Consider the following 15,847-nt stretch of genomic DNA (forward strand, 5'->3'; position numbering starts at 1 on the left):
AGAGTGCAGAGAAGTATACTAAACCAGAGCTTACTGCAAGCTAATCAGACTGAGCTTTTCTTGTGGTGGTGTTGTGCACACACAGGTAATGTCACATCTTTATGGATATACACAAAAGGAAAAAAAAGCAAATATGTAATGTAAATAAGTTAAAACTGAAGTCTTAAATATTGATGTATAGTTTTTGGTGTGGTTAAACTCAAGACGCAACCCCTACATTGAATGCTGACTGTTTTTCAATTACTGTTCTAGACAGACCGAAGGAGGAGAAGAAAGATACTTTCTTGGAAAAGCTTGCAACTCAAGTTATAAAAAATTTGCAAGTCAAAATCACAGGCATTCATGTTAGATACGAAGATGATGTAAGTAACTGGAACATTAGCTTCATTTTAAATTGGACTCCAGTGTAGTCATGATTGTCCAGTCCATGGAGAAAAACTGTTATCAGCCACCTTGAAAAAGCTGCTGTGATTTCTTCTGCACCTCTTCAAATAAACTACACCAGATGTGCCTGAAAGGCAGAAATATTTTGGATAGGTGAAATAAGTATTCTCTTGTCTGATTTTCCCAGTGGTACCTTGCTCACTAAATATGGATGGTGGCTGTTCATCATATATTAGTGTTGGCATACAGAATTTTTCAATGTCCTGGCTAAAGTCAAGAATGGCAGAAATTGGGTGGGCTACAGAAAATTGAAAAAAATTGATAAATAAAAATGTTTGTATGAACCAAACTGGTATTATTTTACCCTGCTTCCAGCTTCCTTTAGGAAACTGATAAAGCAGTTTGTGATGAGATAATTGGATGTAAAGTAAAAGCATTTGATCTAGACTGTTTCTAAACTTTTACAACTGTTTTGGAACCATTTTCAGAGAAACTAAATTAAAAAAGCTGGGAAGAATGGAAGTAATAAAATGCCTCAGAGAATGCTTCAGCTAGAATAACTAAGCAAAGGAAGATCCTCAAAACAGCTCAGGATGTCAGTAAACTTGAATTAAATGATACATCTCTGCTTGCAGCAAGAGAAATAATTGTTGGTTTTCTGTTTTTGCAGATCACAGATCCCCAGTGTCCGATTTCCTTGGGAATGACGTTGAGCGAGCTTAGTTTACTGGTAATGTGTGTGTGCATGGATGTGATGGTTTTGTTGTCCTTGACTTGGCAGTAGCAGAAAGGAAAAATAAGGTATTAAGAAGATGTAAGGATGGTATGGATACAGCTGGAAATGAAGACAGTCTTTTATTCATGCAGATACTACTTGATGTTTTTGCAAGCAGAAGGGAAGACAACAGAAGAACATGACTCTTTCTGAGATGTGTGAATTATTGTTATGATTCAAGTGAATGTTAAAATCGAATATGTTTACTTTCATAGGATGGTTTATTTCCAGGCCTAATAAATAAAACAGGAGAAACATCACATCATTATGATAAATAATATGGTATTTTGCCAGGCCTCTTGAGAAACGGGCGATAGAAAATTTCCAGTAACCTGTTTCCCGTAGATATTAGTGAACTTATGGGCAATTTAAGGAGTGGAAAATCAAAATAAATGGGCAAATTTTATATTGGATTTTGACTTGTGAGTGTGAAGCTTAGAGAAATTGACTTCTGTAATCAGGTAGCACCAAGGCTATGCATTGTGTGGTTGAAAGTATAAGATAAAACTGCAAGTGCATAAAATAAGATGCACAGAATGACTAATCACTTTGTACTTTTAGACAACAAATGAGAACTGGACACCTTCTATTCTGAATGAAGCTGCAAGGATAATATACAAGGTAATGTATTTTTGTTTTTCCTACACAACAGGAGAGAGAACTGATGTTGCACAGAAATAATCTGGGGTTCTAAATTAAGTGGATAAATAGTTTGCTTTGTGATTTCTCTATTAAATTTGCTATGTGTTTCAACAGAAGTAGAGCACAAATTACAGGCTTTATGTAATGCATAGCATTCAGCTCCATGTTTTAAATTATTTCCCTTAAAGGCAACCACTGATCCTCTCATTAAATGCAAGTTTTCATGACAAATATGGTTTTAAATAGGTTGTCAGATTACTATTTCCTACTCTAGTCTGTATGCCTAACATAATTGGGATTCTGGTATCTAAGCAGTATCTCTCTTCTCTATGTCCCCTCATCCCATGCTGGAAGGAGTATGCAAAGATCTAAGAAATTTATAGGAATTATATAAGAAGGGTTGAATAGTCCTGCGTTCTTATTAACACCGAATGTTGGTTTTGTGTACCCTTGCACTCTAGAGCTGTATTTAATAGATGTCCATGAATTTCTGTGCTTTGAATATACTCTTATACGATGAAACATATCTCAGTGCTAATGGTGGATTTGCTGTCTAGTCTGTTTTCATTTGTTTTCTCTTTTCACAAATGAAAAGCTAAGTTCATAGAATAGGTTGAAAACTGAATATGGAATCTGTTGAATGTTTTATTTCCTGCACAGCTTTTATGCCTGGACAGCCTCAGTGCTTATTGGAACATCCAGAGTGAAATGTATTATCATGACTCCCGTGAACAAATACTGGTAACGTAGAGGAAAATACATTAAAAAGTACTATATTCTATAGCTGTTCTAGTATTCAAAACTACACCATACTAATTTCTACTCCACTCCTCATACTTATGGTCAGTTGTGCTCTGGTACCAGGGTCATTGTTGTTTCATTGCACCATTGATAATATGTTTTGTGAACTCGATATATTATCAACCCCTAGAGGTTTGACAAATGGTCAGAAATTGTCTGTAAAATCATGTTTACTGGCATATTCATCTTGACTTCATACTGTTTACTCAGTACTATTTACTAAATATCTGGGATATATAACTATTACATAGTTACTGTAATGGAAAAGGCAATATTGAGTTAGTAAATTAACATAGAATTAATACAAATTCAGAATATTAGGTCTTGATCAGAACAGAAATTTGTATCACTTGATCCAGATTGCCTGAGATGCCTGGCTGAAATAAACCAATAGAGTGAAGCCAGATAGAAGAACAAGATGTTAAAACAAAAGTCTGTTGTTTTTTTCCTTCTTAATAAACCAGGTAGATAGGTATCCATTGTCAGATCTAACGAAAAAAAACACAACACTAAAAATTTGTGGAGTGGCTAATGTAGTAGTTGTTTAAGATAACAACCCTTATGACAAGTAGCTTTGGCAAAATTTTTGAAGACTTTAGTAGAAGAAGTTCTATGGATGGATGAATGAGTATGCTATGCTTGACAGACAGAAAGGGTCACAGCTTTAGATATAGAATGCACAATAGGACTGAATAATGAAGACTTTAGAAAATGAGATAGTGTGGAATATACTGCAACTTGTATGTTGTAAGTGTGAGAAGTACTTGTTTTGCTTTCATTTCATTGCTGTATTATCCCTTAAGCCAGAACAGGAACTGGGAACTTTGGAGGTACGAATAGGGTGATTTCATAGACAGAAGTTGTGGCTGGGGACACACTCATCTTGCTGTACAACAGTTGAGGATTTCTGAGTTGTGAAAGCACCATTATTGTTCACTGAGTTTATTTCTGGTGGCCACTTGATTCATGTGGTTAAAAGGTAATGAGAAACAGTTAGTTATTCTAGTGAGCTGTTGAGTAGTGCATTTACTGAATATCTTAGGTTCTGAAAGTAAACTTCAGAACCAATTACGGAAGCAAATCACTTTGATTGCAACAGCAGACATCTGATTGCTGCTGTTAGTGTGTTTGAATCTCACTTTGCAGTGGAGAAGGTTAGATGTGCAGTGCATGATTTCAGTGTATCTGCATTCTGTTTCTGGCGTAAGTGCTCTCTGTGCAAAAATGGTACTTTTTTGACCCATTGTGTTTATACAGGATATACAGCTGTTCTCTGTGCCCCTGTACGGTAATGCTTGTTTCCTTTTTTAATTGTGCATGCCTTTTGACAGTTTGATGACTTCTGTTGTCAATCTTGATTAGTCATCTCTGTGTCCTTGTGCCTAGAAGGGTAAGAGGATGTGAGCAGGAACAAGCTCACAACACATTTGAGAAACTTTGAAGTAGCACAGGGAAAGGATGGAAGTCACCATGAGCTTACGACTACTTGTGTGATTCTTCTCTCTCACTTTTAAAGTCCTCTTTGTTTCAGAATTTTAAAACCAATACAGGAACTGAACAAATAGCAAATAACATGTCTGGTTTAGTAACATCTGTATTAAATACCTGAATACATTTTATACATAATCTTTAGTGTAGCTTGTTTCCTGGAAAGCTAGGTCTTCCATCCAGACAGGCTGTTTTGGTCTTTATTTTAAGCAGCATTATCAGGAAATCAGATTTATCGTAGTGGCCAATTGGTCTATGTGGTAGTAAGAATAAGCTGTGTAATCTGTAGCAATCTGTTACTTTCATACAGCAGTCTTCATATTTATGTAACATGAGGTATGAAATTAGCTGGTTTATACTTAATCTCATTTAACTTTAGCTTTTATTGATATAGGTCAGCAGACAAGAAATAGCTTGAAATACAGAGGAAGAGGACCCTTTACATAATAAAAAAACCTCAGTTTTTAAATAAGTAACTGGGAAAAGGATTAGGTTAAAGAAAATTGTAGTTACAAAATACTTGTCTTGTAAAAACAACTCTTTATATTGATAGTCTTTTATGAAATATGGGAGCAAGCACTTCATCTGCCTTTGTGTAAAAGCTAATATGTGCACCTTCTTAAAAGCAGGTCTCCTGCTTTAAGTGATCTCGTGCTCCTGAATGAGGTTGCAATTCTGAAACTATGTAAAATGTTTGGGCATGAAGATAACATTCTCAATGAATTGCAGAAGAATTATAGCATTAGATAGACGTCATTTACAATTAAGATTTGGTTCTAGCATGATGTTGCTGAGTCCTCTTGGGTTATTCTGTTATTTTCTTGAGTTCTTTTTGTCTTTAATACCTCTCATACCTGCAGAGTACCAGAAGGGCCAAGCTCCTTATGTGCTAAAAATGAGGAAAGGTAAAATGTGAATAGCTGCTTTTGGTACCCTCAAGGAGCTAAGAAACAAATGGTTGATCTACTATGCTACTTGTTTGAGTGTACACATGAGCTATAAACTTCTAAGTTTATACACAATAATTGTTATTGCAACATTTAGATATAAGTTGAATAAAATCTGCACTAACCTTCCACTTGAAGTGAGAAATTTAGAGTTGTTTTAAATATGATGTGTTTAAACCCTTCACTCTTAAGTCTTGCATTATATGAGCATGGTCATTTGGGGGATGCCTCATTTAGAGGCCGTTGCAAAATTTATGTGAATTTATGTTGGTTTACTCAAAGCTTAGAGAACTCTGAGTAGTGCTCTTTGGCAATTGCTGAACAGTATCATATTCCTTTACAGGACCAGCTGAAAAGAGGAATTCCTTCTAGTGGTCACCAGCCTCAAGATTACCAGTACAGTAAGTAAACTAGGAAGGAAGGAATTTAAACTGTTCTGAGCATGTTACTCTACAACAGCCTGACCTGATGCTGCAGGGGCTTCTTTTCCCCCTGGGCTTTATCCTCTGGTACCCTCTTAAGCAGATTCCTGAAGAGGTCAAAGTCTATTCTTCTGAGCTTGCTACACACCCTGTTTGTTCCCCTGAGGATCCTGAATTCAATCGTTTTGTGGTTACTGCAGCCAAGGCTGCTTTTAAGCTTCAAGTTCACCAGCCTATCCATGTTGGTGAGAACAAGGTCCAGCATAGCATCATTTCTCGTTAGTTCCTCTACCACTTGGAAAAGGAAATAGTTGTAAATGCATTCCAGGAACCTCCTGTGTTCCTGATGCCTTGCTGTGTTGTCCCTCCACCAGATAACTGGGGTGGTTAAAATCCCCCTTGAGGACTAGGGCTTGTGAACATGAAACTCCTCATATCTATCTACACAGGCCTCATCTGCTTAGTCTTCCTGGTCTGGTGGCCTGTAGCAGACCCCCACTATGATACTACCTTACCCATACTAATGATTTTACAAAACCCTAAAAATAAAAGAATGTGTTAGAGCTTGTGCTCCTTCACTACTGCTGGGGTAGCTTCATTTTTGGTAAAAATAGTAGCCAGATTCTGTGGATTTTGAGCATACACATTATCTGTACCCGGTGTTTGAAGTAAGTAGAAGTAAGTACTTAAATATTGTTTTCCATACTTTATTTATAAACATAACATTAATTGCTGGTTTTTAAATATATTTTAAGTTTTTAGACCAGTGTCAGCCTCTGCAAGACTGTATATCAACCCATATGCAGAAGTAGAACTAAAAACTCCCAAGCTTGATTGTAATGTAGAAGTACAAAGAATTGCCATTGAATTCACAAAGCCACAGGTAAGGGAGCTTGGTGTCTTTTACCCTCTATTTCACAGTTTGTAATGAACTGTAGGATTTTTTTTTATTATTTTTTTTTGTTGGAAAACATTCTTTGGGGATTTTCTGCCTATGTGGGAGTGTCTAAACTGTTTAGCATTAACTGTTAGATAAGTGCTGGATTTGTTACCCTTTGTGTAACAGTCACTTCCTGCTGCTAGGTCCTGGCACTGTGACCCTGTTATCTCTAGACCCTTTGGGGACCATCTGATACGTATTCAGCCCTTCCAGTAGCATTCCTGTCACAGTAAGAATGGAATAGAGCAGCCTTTGTCTTACAAAACTGTAAGCCAGCATTTTAACTGCAGAGATGCCAAGATACAAGCAGGAGTGGGAAGAAATTTAGTATACTGACTTTGGCAAAAAGCCTGCTGAAGTATTTGATAACTCCCCAGCAGTATTAGTGTTTTTACTTACTCAGTGGTTATTGAGTTAGTTTTGCTAGGAAGCTTTTTAGTTCATATTGATGTCAGAGTGTAATCCAAGTTCAGAACAGAACCAATAGGGTTAACCAAAACCCAGTCAGTTGTAAAACTGGGGAAACTGTGTATTGACAAATGAAGAGGATATTGTTACTGTGAGAAAGCCTGAGACTTGGTGCTGAGCAGGCTAATGGTTGTGTTTGTGCTTCAGGGAAGCCAGAAGATCGTTTGGCAGTGCCCTTCCAGAGTGATGGGTGTAGTTGGCCCACTTTTACATTCTTATGAAAATGTATAGGCTTACATTTCTGTACAGTTTAGTGAATACTGAAGACCATGGTATACATGTACTTGAAGTATGTGTGCAACAAAGTTTGAACCTCAGCTAAGGAACTTTTGTTGTGTGTTTAGTACCTCAGCATGATAAATCTTCTGGAGTCGATAGATTACATGGTTCGCAACGTACCGTACAGAAGGTTTAGGCCAAATGTGCCTCTCCATAAAAATGCCAGACAATGGTAAGCTGTCTATGTTCATGCAGTCTGTGGGAGATGCTGGAGTTCACTCCTGTCTCTTCCTTATCCTTTGTGGTTAAATGTGGTTTTAAAATTAGATTGCATAGATCACTGACTTTCACAGAGCTTTGCTTAGCCAACTAGAAAAGGCTTGCAGAAGACAACACGTGAAAGAACCAAGTGATGAAAATCTGACTTGAAAAGCTACCCTTGGTCCCCAAAATCTCTGAACAAAATGCTGATATTCTGTCTAGAAGTTAGAATGTAGTTTTGAAAGACTAAAGAAAAATATTAGCGTATGTATTAGAAGAGAAACATGTATGTCAGCTGTAGTTTTTAAAGTTTTGAGCTGATACACATTTTGGTGGATTTCTTTCTAAGTGCTGACTGATGCTGATTATCAAAATGCTTAAGTGTACTTAATCCTGTTACAGACCAAGTTTCCAATGCAGTATTATAGTTCTTCATGCATTAAATATAAGCCCTAGTCCATTTTTCAAAAGTAATATTGAAACCATGAACTTTTTAATAAACAGTTACTCCAATGACGTGGCGAACAAAGTGTTTGCATCTTAATTGGCTGCTTCTGTAACTTTTAAGTTGTAATGCACAAATCAAATGAGAAGTTGCTCACAAGTGTGGAATTATTGTAGGTGGAAATATGCAGGTAACAGTGTTCTTGAAGTTCACATCAAAAGACATACTCAAATGTGGTCATGGAGTAACATCAAACAACATAGGCAGCTACTGAAGAGTTACAAAAATACGTACAAGAACAAACTGACACAGAGTAAGCTGTCAGAAGAGACACAGAGGCAAATTCAGGTATGTGGATTTTGTCTTTGAAGAAAGTGTGTTTTGGGCCATTGATGAAATAATTCTTTAAATACACATGACAGTAATCAAGGTTGGTGATTTTGTAAGAGCACGGTAAGTTCTATGGAAATGCTATTATAATTTGAAGTTCAGTGTAACCTGTTGTGGAAGGAATAAATACTAGTAAATTACCATTTACATAAATTCTTTTTGGTTACGTGTTAATGAACTTGGATGCAATTGATGAAGAGCAGAATTAAGCTATTAAGAAAAATAGACTGCCTAACATCAGGTTTCATGTTGTAGTGAATTTCATGGGGGAGGGGGAAAGATGTACCCTTGAAAGAAGGAGCAGATCTAGAAAGACAGTGGAGTGTAAATAAAAAGGAGCTGGTAGATAATTTCTAGTGGTGAGCCTTGCCCAAGTGTGTTTTAGAGGCAAATGATTTCATCATATGTTTTTACAGGACCTGGAAAGAAAGCTTGATGTCTTCAACATAATCTTAGCAAGACAACAAGCACAAGTGGAGGTAAGAAGTAATTTTTGTTCAAAAATATTATAACACTACAAATGGGATGTGTTTGTCATGATAGTATCTTGAAAAAAATTGTGTTGATGAGTAGGATAGGATAAGGAAGTGGGAAAGCAAGTTTCCCATCCTTCTGGGACAAGAGTATATCAATTTCCAGACTGGAAGCCAGTTCCAAAAACCTGCTAGTGTGTGTGCACAGTGTACAGGATCAGTCCAGGTTTGTTACTACTCGATTTAAGGAATGTAATTTCTTCTTATGTCCTCTTAAATACCCCCTTTTCATGTGGTTTCTGGCTTTTTGTAGTCTAAATGCTAGTGAAATGTATAAAAGTAGAAGTAATACATGCCTGTTTCTGCACACACACCCACACCCACACATTTCTGCCCCAGCACTGAAGTGCTCTTAATCCCTGCTGTCTGTCACTTAAATGTCTGTTCCACATGCATATGTACCTGCATTATTTACAGAAAATCAACATATATAATGATTAATTTAATTATCTGTTTTAATGTATGCCTTGTAGACAATAAGATCAGGACAAAAACTACTGAAGAAGAAAACCACTGAAGCAGGAAAAAAAAGTGGCGGATGGTTTAGTGGATTCTGGGCTAAAAAAGAATCTAGGAAAAAGGAAGATGAAGAATCAGCTGTTCCTGAAAGTAAGTGCAGACTGTAATGCACTGACTTCTATAGAGGCTTTCAATTTTTATATACATTAATAAAATGTTAAGGTATGTTCTGCTTCCTACTGTGCAGAAGGAGAGAGTATGACATAAACAGTGCAATGCAGTATTGATCCATTGTATAGCATTACTGCCTGCTCCTGAATATTGAGCTGGCAAATGGCCATGAGCATTTCAGAACCTTGGCAAGGAGGAGGGTATGTAGCTTATAGCTGCAGTGTATTAGGCAATGATTAGAATACTGTGTTCTGGTGATCTGTCTGAACCAGCAGTAATACTACTCCTCAAAGCTGTTCCCTTCATTGGGAATTATGTTTTTTCTTGTAATAAAAACTATATTATTTTCTGTGCTACGTATGTAGCTGTGTCTTTGTAAATTGTTTTATAATATGGAACTTAGTGCAATATGAAGAATCAAATAAATGTGTCAGAACAAGTAAAGTAGAAAACAGATGGGAGAAAAAATGCTTATTGTTGCTAATTAAAGTGCAAGTTTTTATGGGTTCTTTGGATTTTAGCTATTGACGAATTAATGACACCAGAAGAGAAGGCTAAGCTTTTTACTGCTATTGGATATAGTGACAGCTCTCATCACCTTTCCTTGCCAAAGCAGGTAAGCAACTTCATATGGTTTAAAACAAAAAAAGAACAAACCACCAAAACAACAACAAAAATCTAAAAAAGCCCCAACACTCGAGTACATGTAAGCTTTAAGATAAGCAGTAAAATGTGTGTCAATGCAAGTCAAATCTATGTTGAATGTACAAAGAAGATTAAAAAAAAGTATTCAGAAAACACAAAGAATAGGTGATGGTTTTTTTGGTGTTCTCCTTTGTGCACAACCCTAATCTGGAGTGATTTAGAAGAAATAGACACTGAATAATAGGTACCTATTTACAGCTTGGAAGAGAATTAAAAATGCTAACTGTAAATGAAAAAAGATTCAATGTTAGTTTTTTTCATTGCAGCTCTTTCTTGCCACCCGTTGTAGTGAAAGCTAAATTAGTCTGGTATTTTTGGTTTGGGTTTGGTGGTTTTGTTTTTGTCTTTTTTAAAATCCAAAGTCAGTTTCATTCTGATAACTGAATAGTTGCTTTTGTAAAGATGAATATTAGCCTGTGATTATTTTCTGTTTCACACATTATTTGTAACTTTCAGGGATGCTGTTGTTAGAAGAATCATGTTATGTTTCTATTAAGATGTTTGTCCTAATGATTGATATTGGGAGTTTTCGGCTCTAGTACTTTTGCTCTGCTACATGAAGGAAAGCATAAAATAAATTTTAAAAAACCCAACATTTTTGTAGCAGATATTTTTTAGTTTGTTAACCAAAGGAATAAAAGATAAAACTTTACAGGACTAACAGGAATAAAGCTAGAAAGTAGAAAACAAGCCTTTCCTTCAAGGACCATGTCTCTTCTCCCAACAGGCAGGCCTCCCTGCTCCCAACACTCCAACTTACCAAACTTGTATAATCTTGTTAAATGTAATGATTCTAAGCTTACCTGTGCCTTACACAGCAAAGTTCAGAATTGTTTAAAAGGGTTGAGATGACCTGTGGTGTCTTCTAAAATGTAGTTATTTGATGGTATTATGATGATTTTGTTTGTTGATCTTGCTAGGTCTCTACTGACTCTAGTTTAGGTACACTTGCTGTCACGGTTTAAAAAAACAAACAACTTTCCCTGAGTCCTTCAAAGAGATACAGACTCTATCTGCTCTGCTTCTGTTGAATTACACTGGTTTATGTTAAAGAAATGACTGATAATGGTTTAAAGAAAGTTAAGGTAGGGATATGTTTTTACTTTAGGTGTCTGGAATAGCTTTAAGTACCACATTTTGTTATATTTGTTGAAATCAAGAGTTCTGAAAAATTATTTCTACCAAGATGACTAATTTCAGTTTTCTGTCCTTCTCACTAGTATATTGCCCATGTTGTGACGCTGAAGCTATTAAGCACTTCTCTTACAATTAAAGAAGACAAGAATGTGGCAGAAACTCTTAAAGTACAGATAATTGATCTGAGTACCAAGATATCACAGCGCCCAGGAGCACAAGCCATTAAGTAATTGCATTGGTTATTTTATTTTTGTAGGAACATCTTTCCCTCCCCTTTCCTGACTTTTTTACATTGTTTCTTGGGCAGTACATTATGTTGTATGTTGACTTAAATTTATGGGTCTTGTGCACTTGCACTAGGTTAAAATTAATGATAATGTAATTTGGTGAATAATAGGGTAGAGTGAAGAAATTAACAATATTTCTTATTTGTGAGAAACAATAAGTTCTTTCTTAAATCCAAAAGTTTAAGTGCTGAATGCTGCTTTTGGGAAGTGATACCCTAGCAGTATGAAATGGTCTAACACACTCCAACCAAGCTACTGGTTGTGTTGCTTACTTCTCACAGAAACTAAAAACATTGTATTGTGGGCAGAAGATTAACCAGCATGTAGGAAATTGAGTCATTCCTGTGTTTCAAGAGAGGGCACACCAGAAATATTGAAGATAAATGACTGGATGATTAAGTCAATAAATAAGATTTTCAGTGTTTGGAAAAAGCATCTGTGCACCTTTCATGCTTTCATTTTCAGTTCCTTCTTCTGACATCCTACATAAGCTCTCTAGCTCAGCTGCTGACTCTTGAGATATTTCTGCTAAAAACAGTTTGGGGGAATACTAAAGTTGCAGCCTGAATGCTGCACAAAAATAAAAAGAGCTTTGGGAATATTTTACGTAAATGCATCCTGTATAATTTAGTTGACAAAACTGAAACAGTAGAACAGGTACTTTTGTTGATTTGAAGTTTCTGGAATAATCTAATTACGTTATCTCAATGGAGCCGGACTTGTGACATGATTATGCTCAAATTGTGTTGCCTCCTAAAGTCAGGGATTTCAGTGGTGGAAAATCACTTTGTATCGAATGGGTACTTCTAAGGACAAAGGAAGTTTGTGTGGTTTGGTGGTGTTCACATGGCTTTCTTTCAGAGGCATTTTTCTGCTGACTCCATTTAATACTACTGCCAGGGAAGCTGTCAGTAAATAATACCCACTTCCACCCAGACAAGTCTGTAACTGATTTTTGGAATCAATAGACAGCAGTTAACATTCCTGTTCTTTCTCACCTGTAGCGTAAAGTTTCTGCCTTTCTTTTGCAACTGATTCTCTTAAAACACCAGCTGAAAGTTGTATTCAGTCCACCTTGCTGATAACAGAAGGTAGAAAAAAACATCACCCATGTGTTATGGTGAACAGTGTGCCTCTTATTTATTTTTCTATATTACTAATGTAACAGTTTCTTAACCATATGCTATGTTAGCTCTGTGAAACTAGTAATAGTTGGCTTTATGGATGGCTTTCTCATCTTGCTTTTCTTTTCTAGATGGAATTGTGTATTCTAACGTAATGTGTTTAACTATTCACCATCTTTAGGATTGAAGCGAAGCTTGAAAACTGGTATGTTACAGGCCTGAGACAAGAAAACATTGTGCCATCTCTTGTGGCTTCCATAGGGGATAGCAAATCTTCTCTACTTAACATAGAGTTTAACATTAACCCAGAGGATAGTACTGCTGACCAGAGTCTTACTATTGAATCACAGCCTGTGGAAATAAAATATGATGCAGTGAGTATAACCAAAACTCTTACCTCTTTTTCTGATTCTTCTTTCTCTTTGCTCTGTCAAGATCTATGTTTGAGTTTTCTCAAATCAGTCTTTTCTGTGTATATTGATAATTCTTATCTATCTTTTTTTTTTTTTAAAGAGAACAATAAATGCAATGGTGGAATTCTTTCAAACAAGTAAGGGAATGGATCTTGAAAGATTAACATCAGCCACATTGATGAAGCTAGAAGAAATCAAGGAAAGAACTGCTACAGGTAAGATAATAACAAATCTTAACTGAGGTGAATCCCTCCCTGAATGTCTTAAAATGTTTCAGTATGATTTTCTAGAAGCATTACTTAAGTTTTGATTGCTGGCCAAAGAGTATGATGGGGTTTTTTCCTTGAGTTTTTGACTTGGAGAATTAGTGGATGTTTTGTTAAGAGGAGCACTGAGCTTCATGAGAAATCTGTAGAACAGTACAAAATTAAGTCTTTACTCAAGATGTGTTATCTTTCAGATAGATAGCATCTCTTTATATGTTGTCTGGCACAAATGTTTTACTTGTGAATGGCCTTTCAATTTTAATGTATCTTTCTTTTTATGTAAGGATTAGTTCATATTATTGAAATGCGGAAAGTCCTTGACTTGAAGATTAATCTGAAGCCTTCCTACCTTGTGGTTCCACAGACAGGTTTTTACCATGAAAAATCAAATTTGCTGATTTTGGACTTTGGTACATTTCAGGTATATAGATAACCTCTCTTATAAGCTCAGAGGAAGAAAATAGTCTTCTCTATTAACATAGCTGTCATCTGAAACTATCTTGTTTTCAGAAGACAAAGATGATAATCTGTGTGAATGTGTTTCAATTTACTGTATTTCTTACCAAACAAATTTGGGTCAGCAATTTGCTTAATGTTTCGAGCTTTTAAGTTGTCTTTGGCATACTAGTACTAGTTAATCTTCCCAGGAAACATTTCCGTTTTGCAATCATGCTTCTAATAGCTTATAATTGAATATATTTCATTTCTTCCAGAAAACACACGAGCTTCTCTTTCCTTTTTTGCAAAATCAATAGCCTTTTATTAATAAAAAAATAATGTATTTTTTCTCTTGGAGTTTCAAAATTGATTCTCTTTTCCTATAAAACGGACATATTACAAAAATTTACTTTTTATGCTAGGTGACTGACTAAATATTTATTTTAGTTGTACTCCAGCAGTAAACTTGTAAATGAAAACAAAAATCATTTTTACGTAATTTGAATTAAGTGGATTGATAGAAGCAGCAAAAAAATAAATCTACTTGTGAAATGAATTAAGATCTCTTCTCTGAAAGAGTCCAAATGCCAGTAATAAACTCCTTGTGAATCATCTTTTTCATCTTCACTAAAATTAAGTGTGTAAGTTTTGAACTTAACTTCATCTTGTCCTTTCTGTGTTTAGCTGAACAGCATAAATCAAGGCAATGCACAATCTTCTAACTTTTCATCTTTGGAAGAGATTATGGACAAAGCTTATGACAAGTTTGATGTGGAAATAAAAAATGTGCAACTTCTTTTTGGAAGACCAGGTAACAAAACAACACAGTTGCTGTCTAATCAAAAGATTGATGAAGGCTGCTTACCTGTAACCAATAAATATGTTTTTTTAAAGAAAAAAGGCAAACCAAAATCAGTAGTTAACTAGAAGATAGATACATACCTGGTATCAAACTGTGAACTAAGTAATTAGTTTCTCTTCACACTGCTGCTTGTTTTTTGTGTATCACCTCTTTACTTTGCCAGCAAGCAATATAAATGCATAGGACTTATGCTTTCCATCATATGCAGGAAAATAAAGCTAAAATTTGCCTTAATACTTTGTTCAGACTTAAGTTTATGCAGCCAATAGAATGCTGGATTACTCTTCTATATTCATCTGTGTAGCTGTCTATCTGTCTTATCTATTTATCTAGCTAACTCTTTTTTTGGAGTGCTATATTTAGATGCATCTTATAGTATAGAATTTGGTTTGAGGCTGCCAAGACCATATAGTGTTAAGAACTAATGAAAATTGATACAAAAACTCTTAGAATGCTTTGACCAAATTGCTGTTTCTCTAGCTTGTGAGTGGGTTCTTAATGTTTTGCTAGGGATGCCATTTGATTACTTTAATGATACCTTAAGTGAAGCAATTAGCAAATTCTGTTTTTTCATCTAAATTTACTGAACTTTTGCAGGTGAAGACTGGAAGAAGGCCCGTTTTCAACATCCATCAACTTTGCACATATTACAGCCTATGGATATTCATGTGCAGATGGCAAAATCAATGGTGGAAAGAGATACCAGGATGGCAAAGTAATATATTAATGTTGAAAGGACTTGTTTTTAGTTACAATGTACTTACAGAAAGCTGTATTTTCCCCAAAGGTTCAGTTACACTTTATAATTTGGAAGTATTAACTTAAGAAATAGAAGTAATTTATCACTTTTTATGAAACCTCTTTTGGGTAATAGCTCTCTGGTTAGTAACTGCACTGTTAAAACTGAGTACAAGGCCTGTTTTTAATGCAGAATCACTAGCTTTACTGTGATGTGATCTTAAATATATGAGTATAGATACTGGTAAGATTTAAATCTATCATTAGTGTGTATATGTTGTTTTGGAGTTTAATAATTATTTTTTTTAATAAGGTTTAAAGTATCAGGAGGACTTCCTTTGGTGCATGTCAGACTGTCTGACCAGAAAATGAAGGCAATTTTTGATCTGATAGATAGCATTCCATTTCCTCAGAAGTCTGTGTCAATTCCAAGCACAAAGGTAAGGTGACTAGTACTAATAAAATGGAAATTAAAAAACTGACGTCACTAAAGTGATCACTGTCAGTGTGCCTGTCTGCTAGCGTGTGTGGT

The 15,847-nt window shown here is 35.6% G+C and overlaps 1 protein-coding gene across 1 annotated transcript in view; it reads left to right on the forward strand.

Moving 5' to 3' along the window:
* Positions 1-15,847, forward strand: part of VPS13C (vacuolar protein sorting 13 homolog C (S. cerevisiae)) — an 87,329-nt gene that overhangs the window by 15,004 nt on the left and 56,478 nt on the right. Inside the window, exons 8-25 of the mRNA XM_009994514.1 lie at positions 253-362; positions 1,055-1,114; positions 1,721-1,780; positions 2,462-2,542; positions 5,381-5,438; positions 6,215-6,342; positions 7,212-7,318; positions 7,969-8,140; positions 8,599-8,661; positions 9,189-9,324; positions 9,867-9,961; positions 11,271-11,413; positions 12,780-12,972; positions 13,112-13,226; positions 13,562-13,698; positions 14,400-14,526; positions 15,175-15,292; positions 15,629-15,755. Coding sequence (XP_009992816.1) covers positions 253-362; positions 1,055-1,114; positions 1,721-1,780; positions 2,462-2,542; positions 5,381-5,438; positions 6,215-6,342; positions 7,212-7,318; positions 7,969-8,140; positions 8,599-8,661; positions 9,189-9,324; positions 9,867-9,961; positions 11,271-11,413; positions 12,780-12,972; positions 13,112-13,226; positions 13,562-13,698; positions 14,400-14,526; positions 15,175-15,292; positions 15,629-15,755 — 2,030 coding nt within the window. The remainder of the gene's footprint in view (positions 1-252; positions 363-1,054; positions 1,115-1,720; positions 1,781-2,461; positions 2,543-5,380; positions 5,439-6,214; positions 6,343-7,211; positions 7,319-7,968; positions 8,141-8,598; positions 8,662-9,188; positions 9,325-9,866; positions 9,962-11,270; positions 11,414-12,779; positions 12,973-13,111; positions 13,227-13,561; positions 13,699-14,399; positions 14,527-15,174; positions 15,293-15,628; positions 15,756-15,847) is intronic.

The sequence above is a fragment of the Chaetura pelagica genome, unplaced genomic scaffold (genome assembly GCF_000747805.2).
Source record: "Chaetura pelagica isolate M959 unplaced genomic scaffold, ChaPel_1.0 scaffold222, whole genome shotgun sequence".
In the NCBI taxonomy this organism is placed as follows: Eukaryota; Metazoa; Chordata; class Aves; order Apodiformes; family Apodidae; genus Chaetura; species Chaetura pelagica.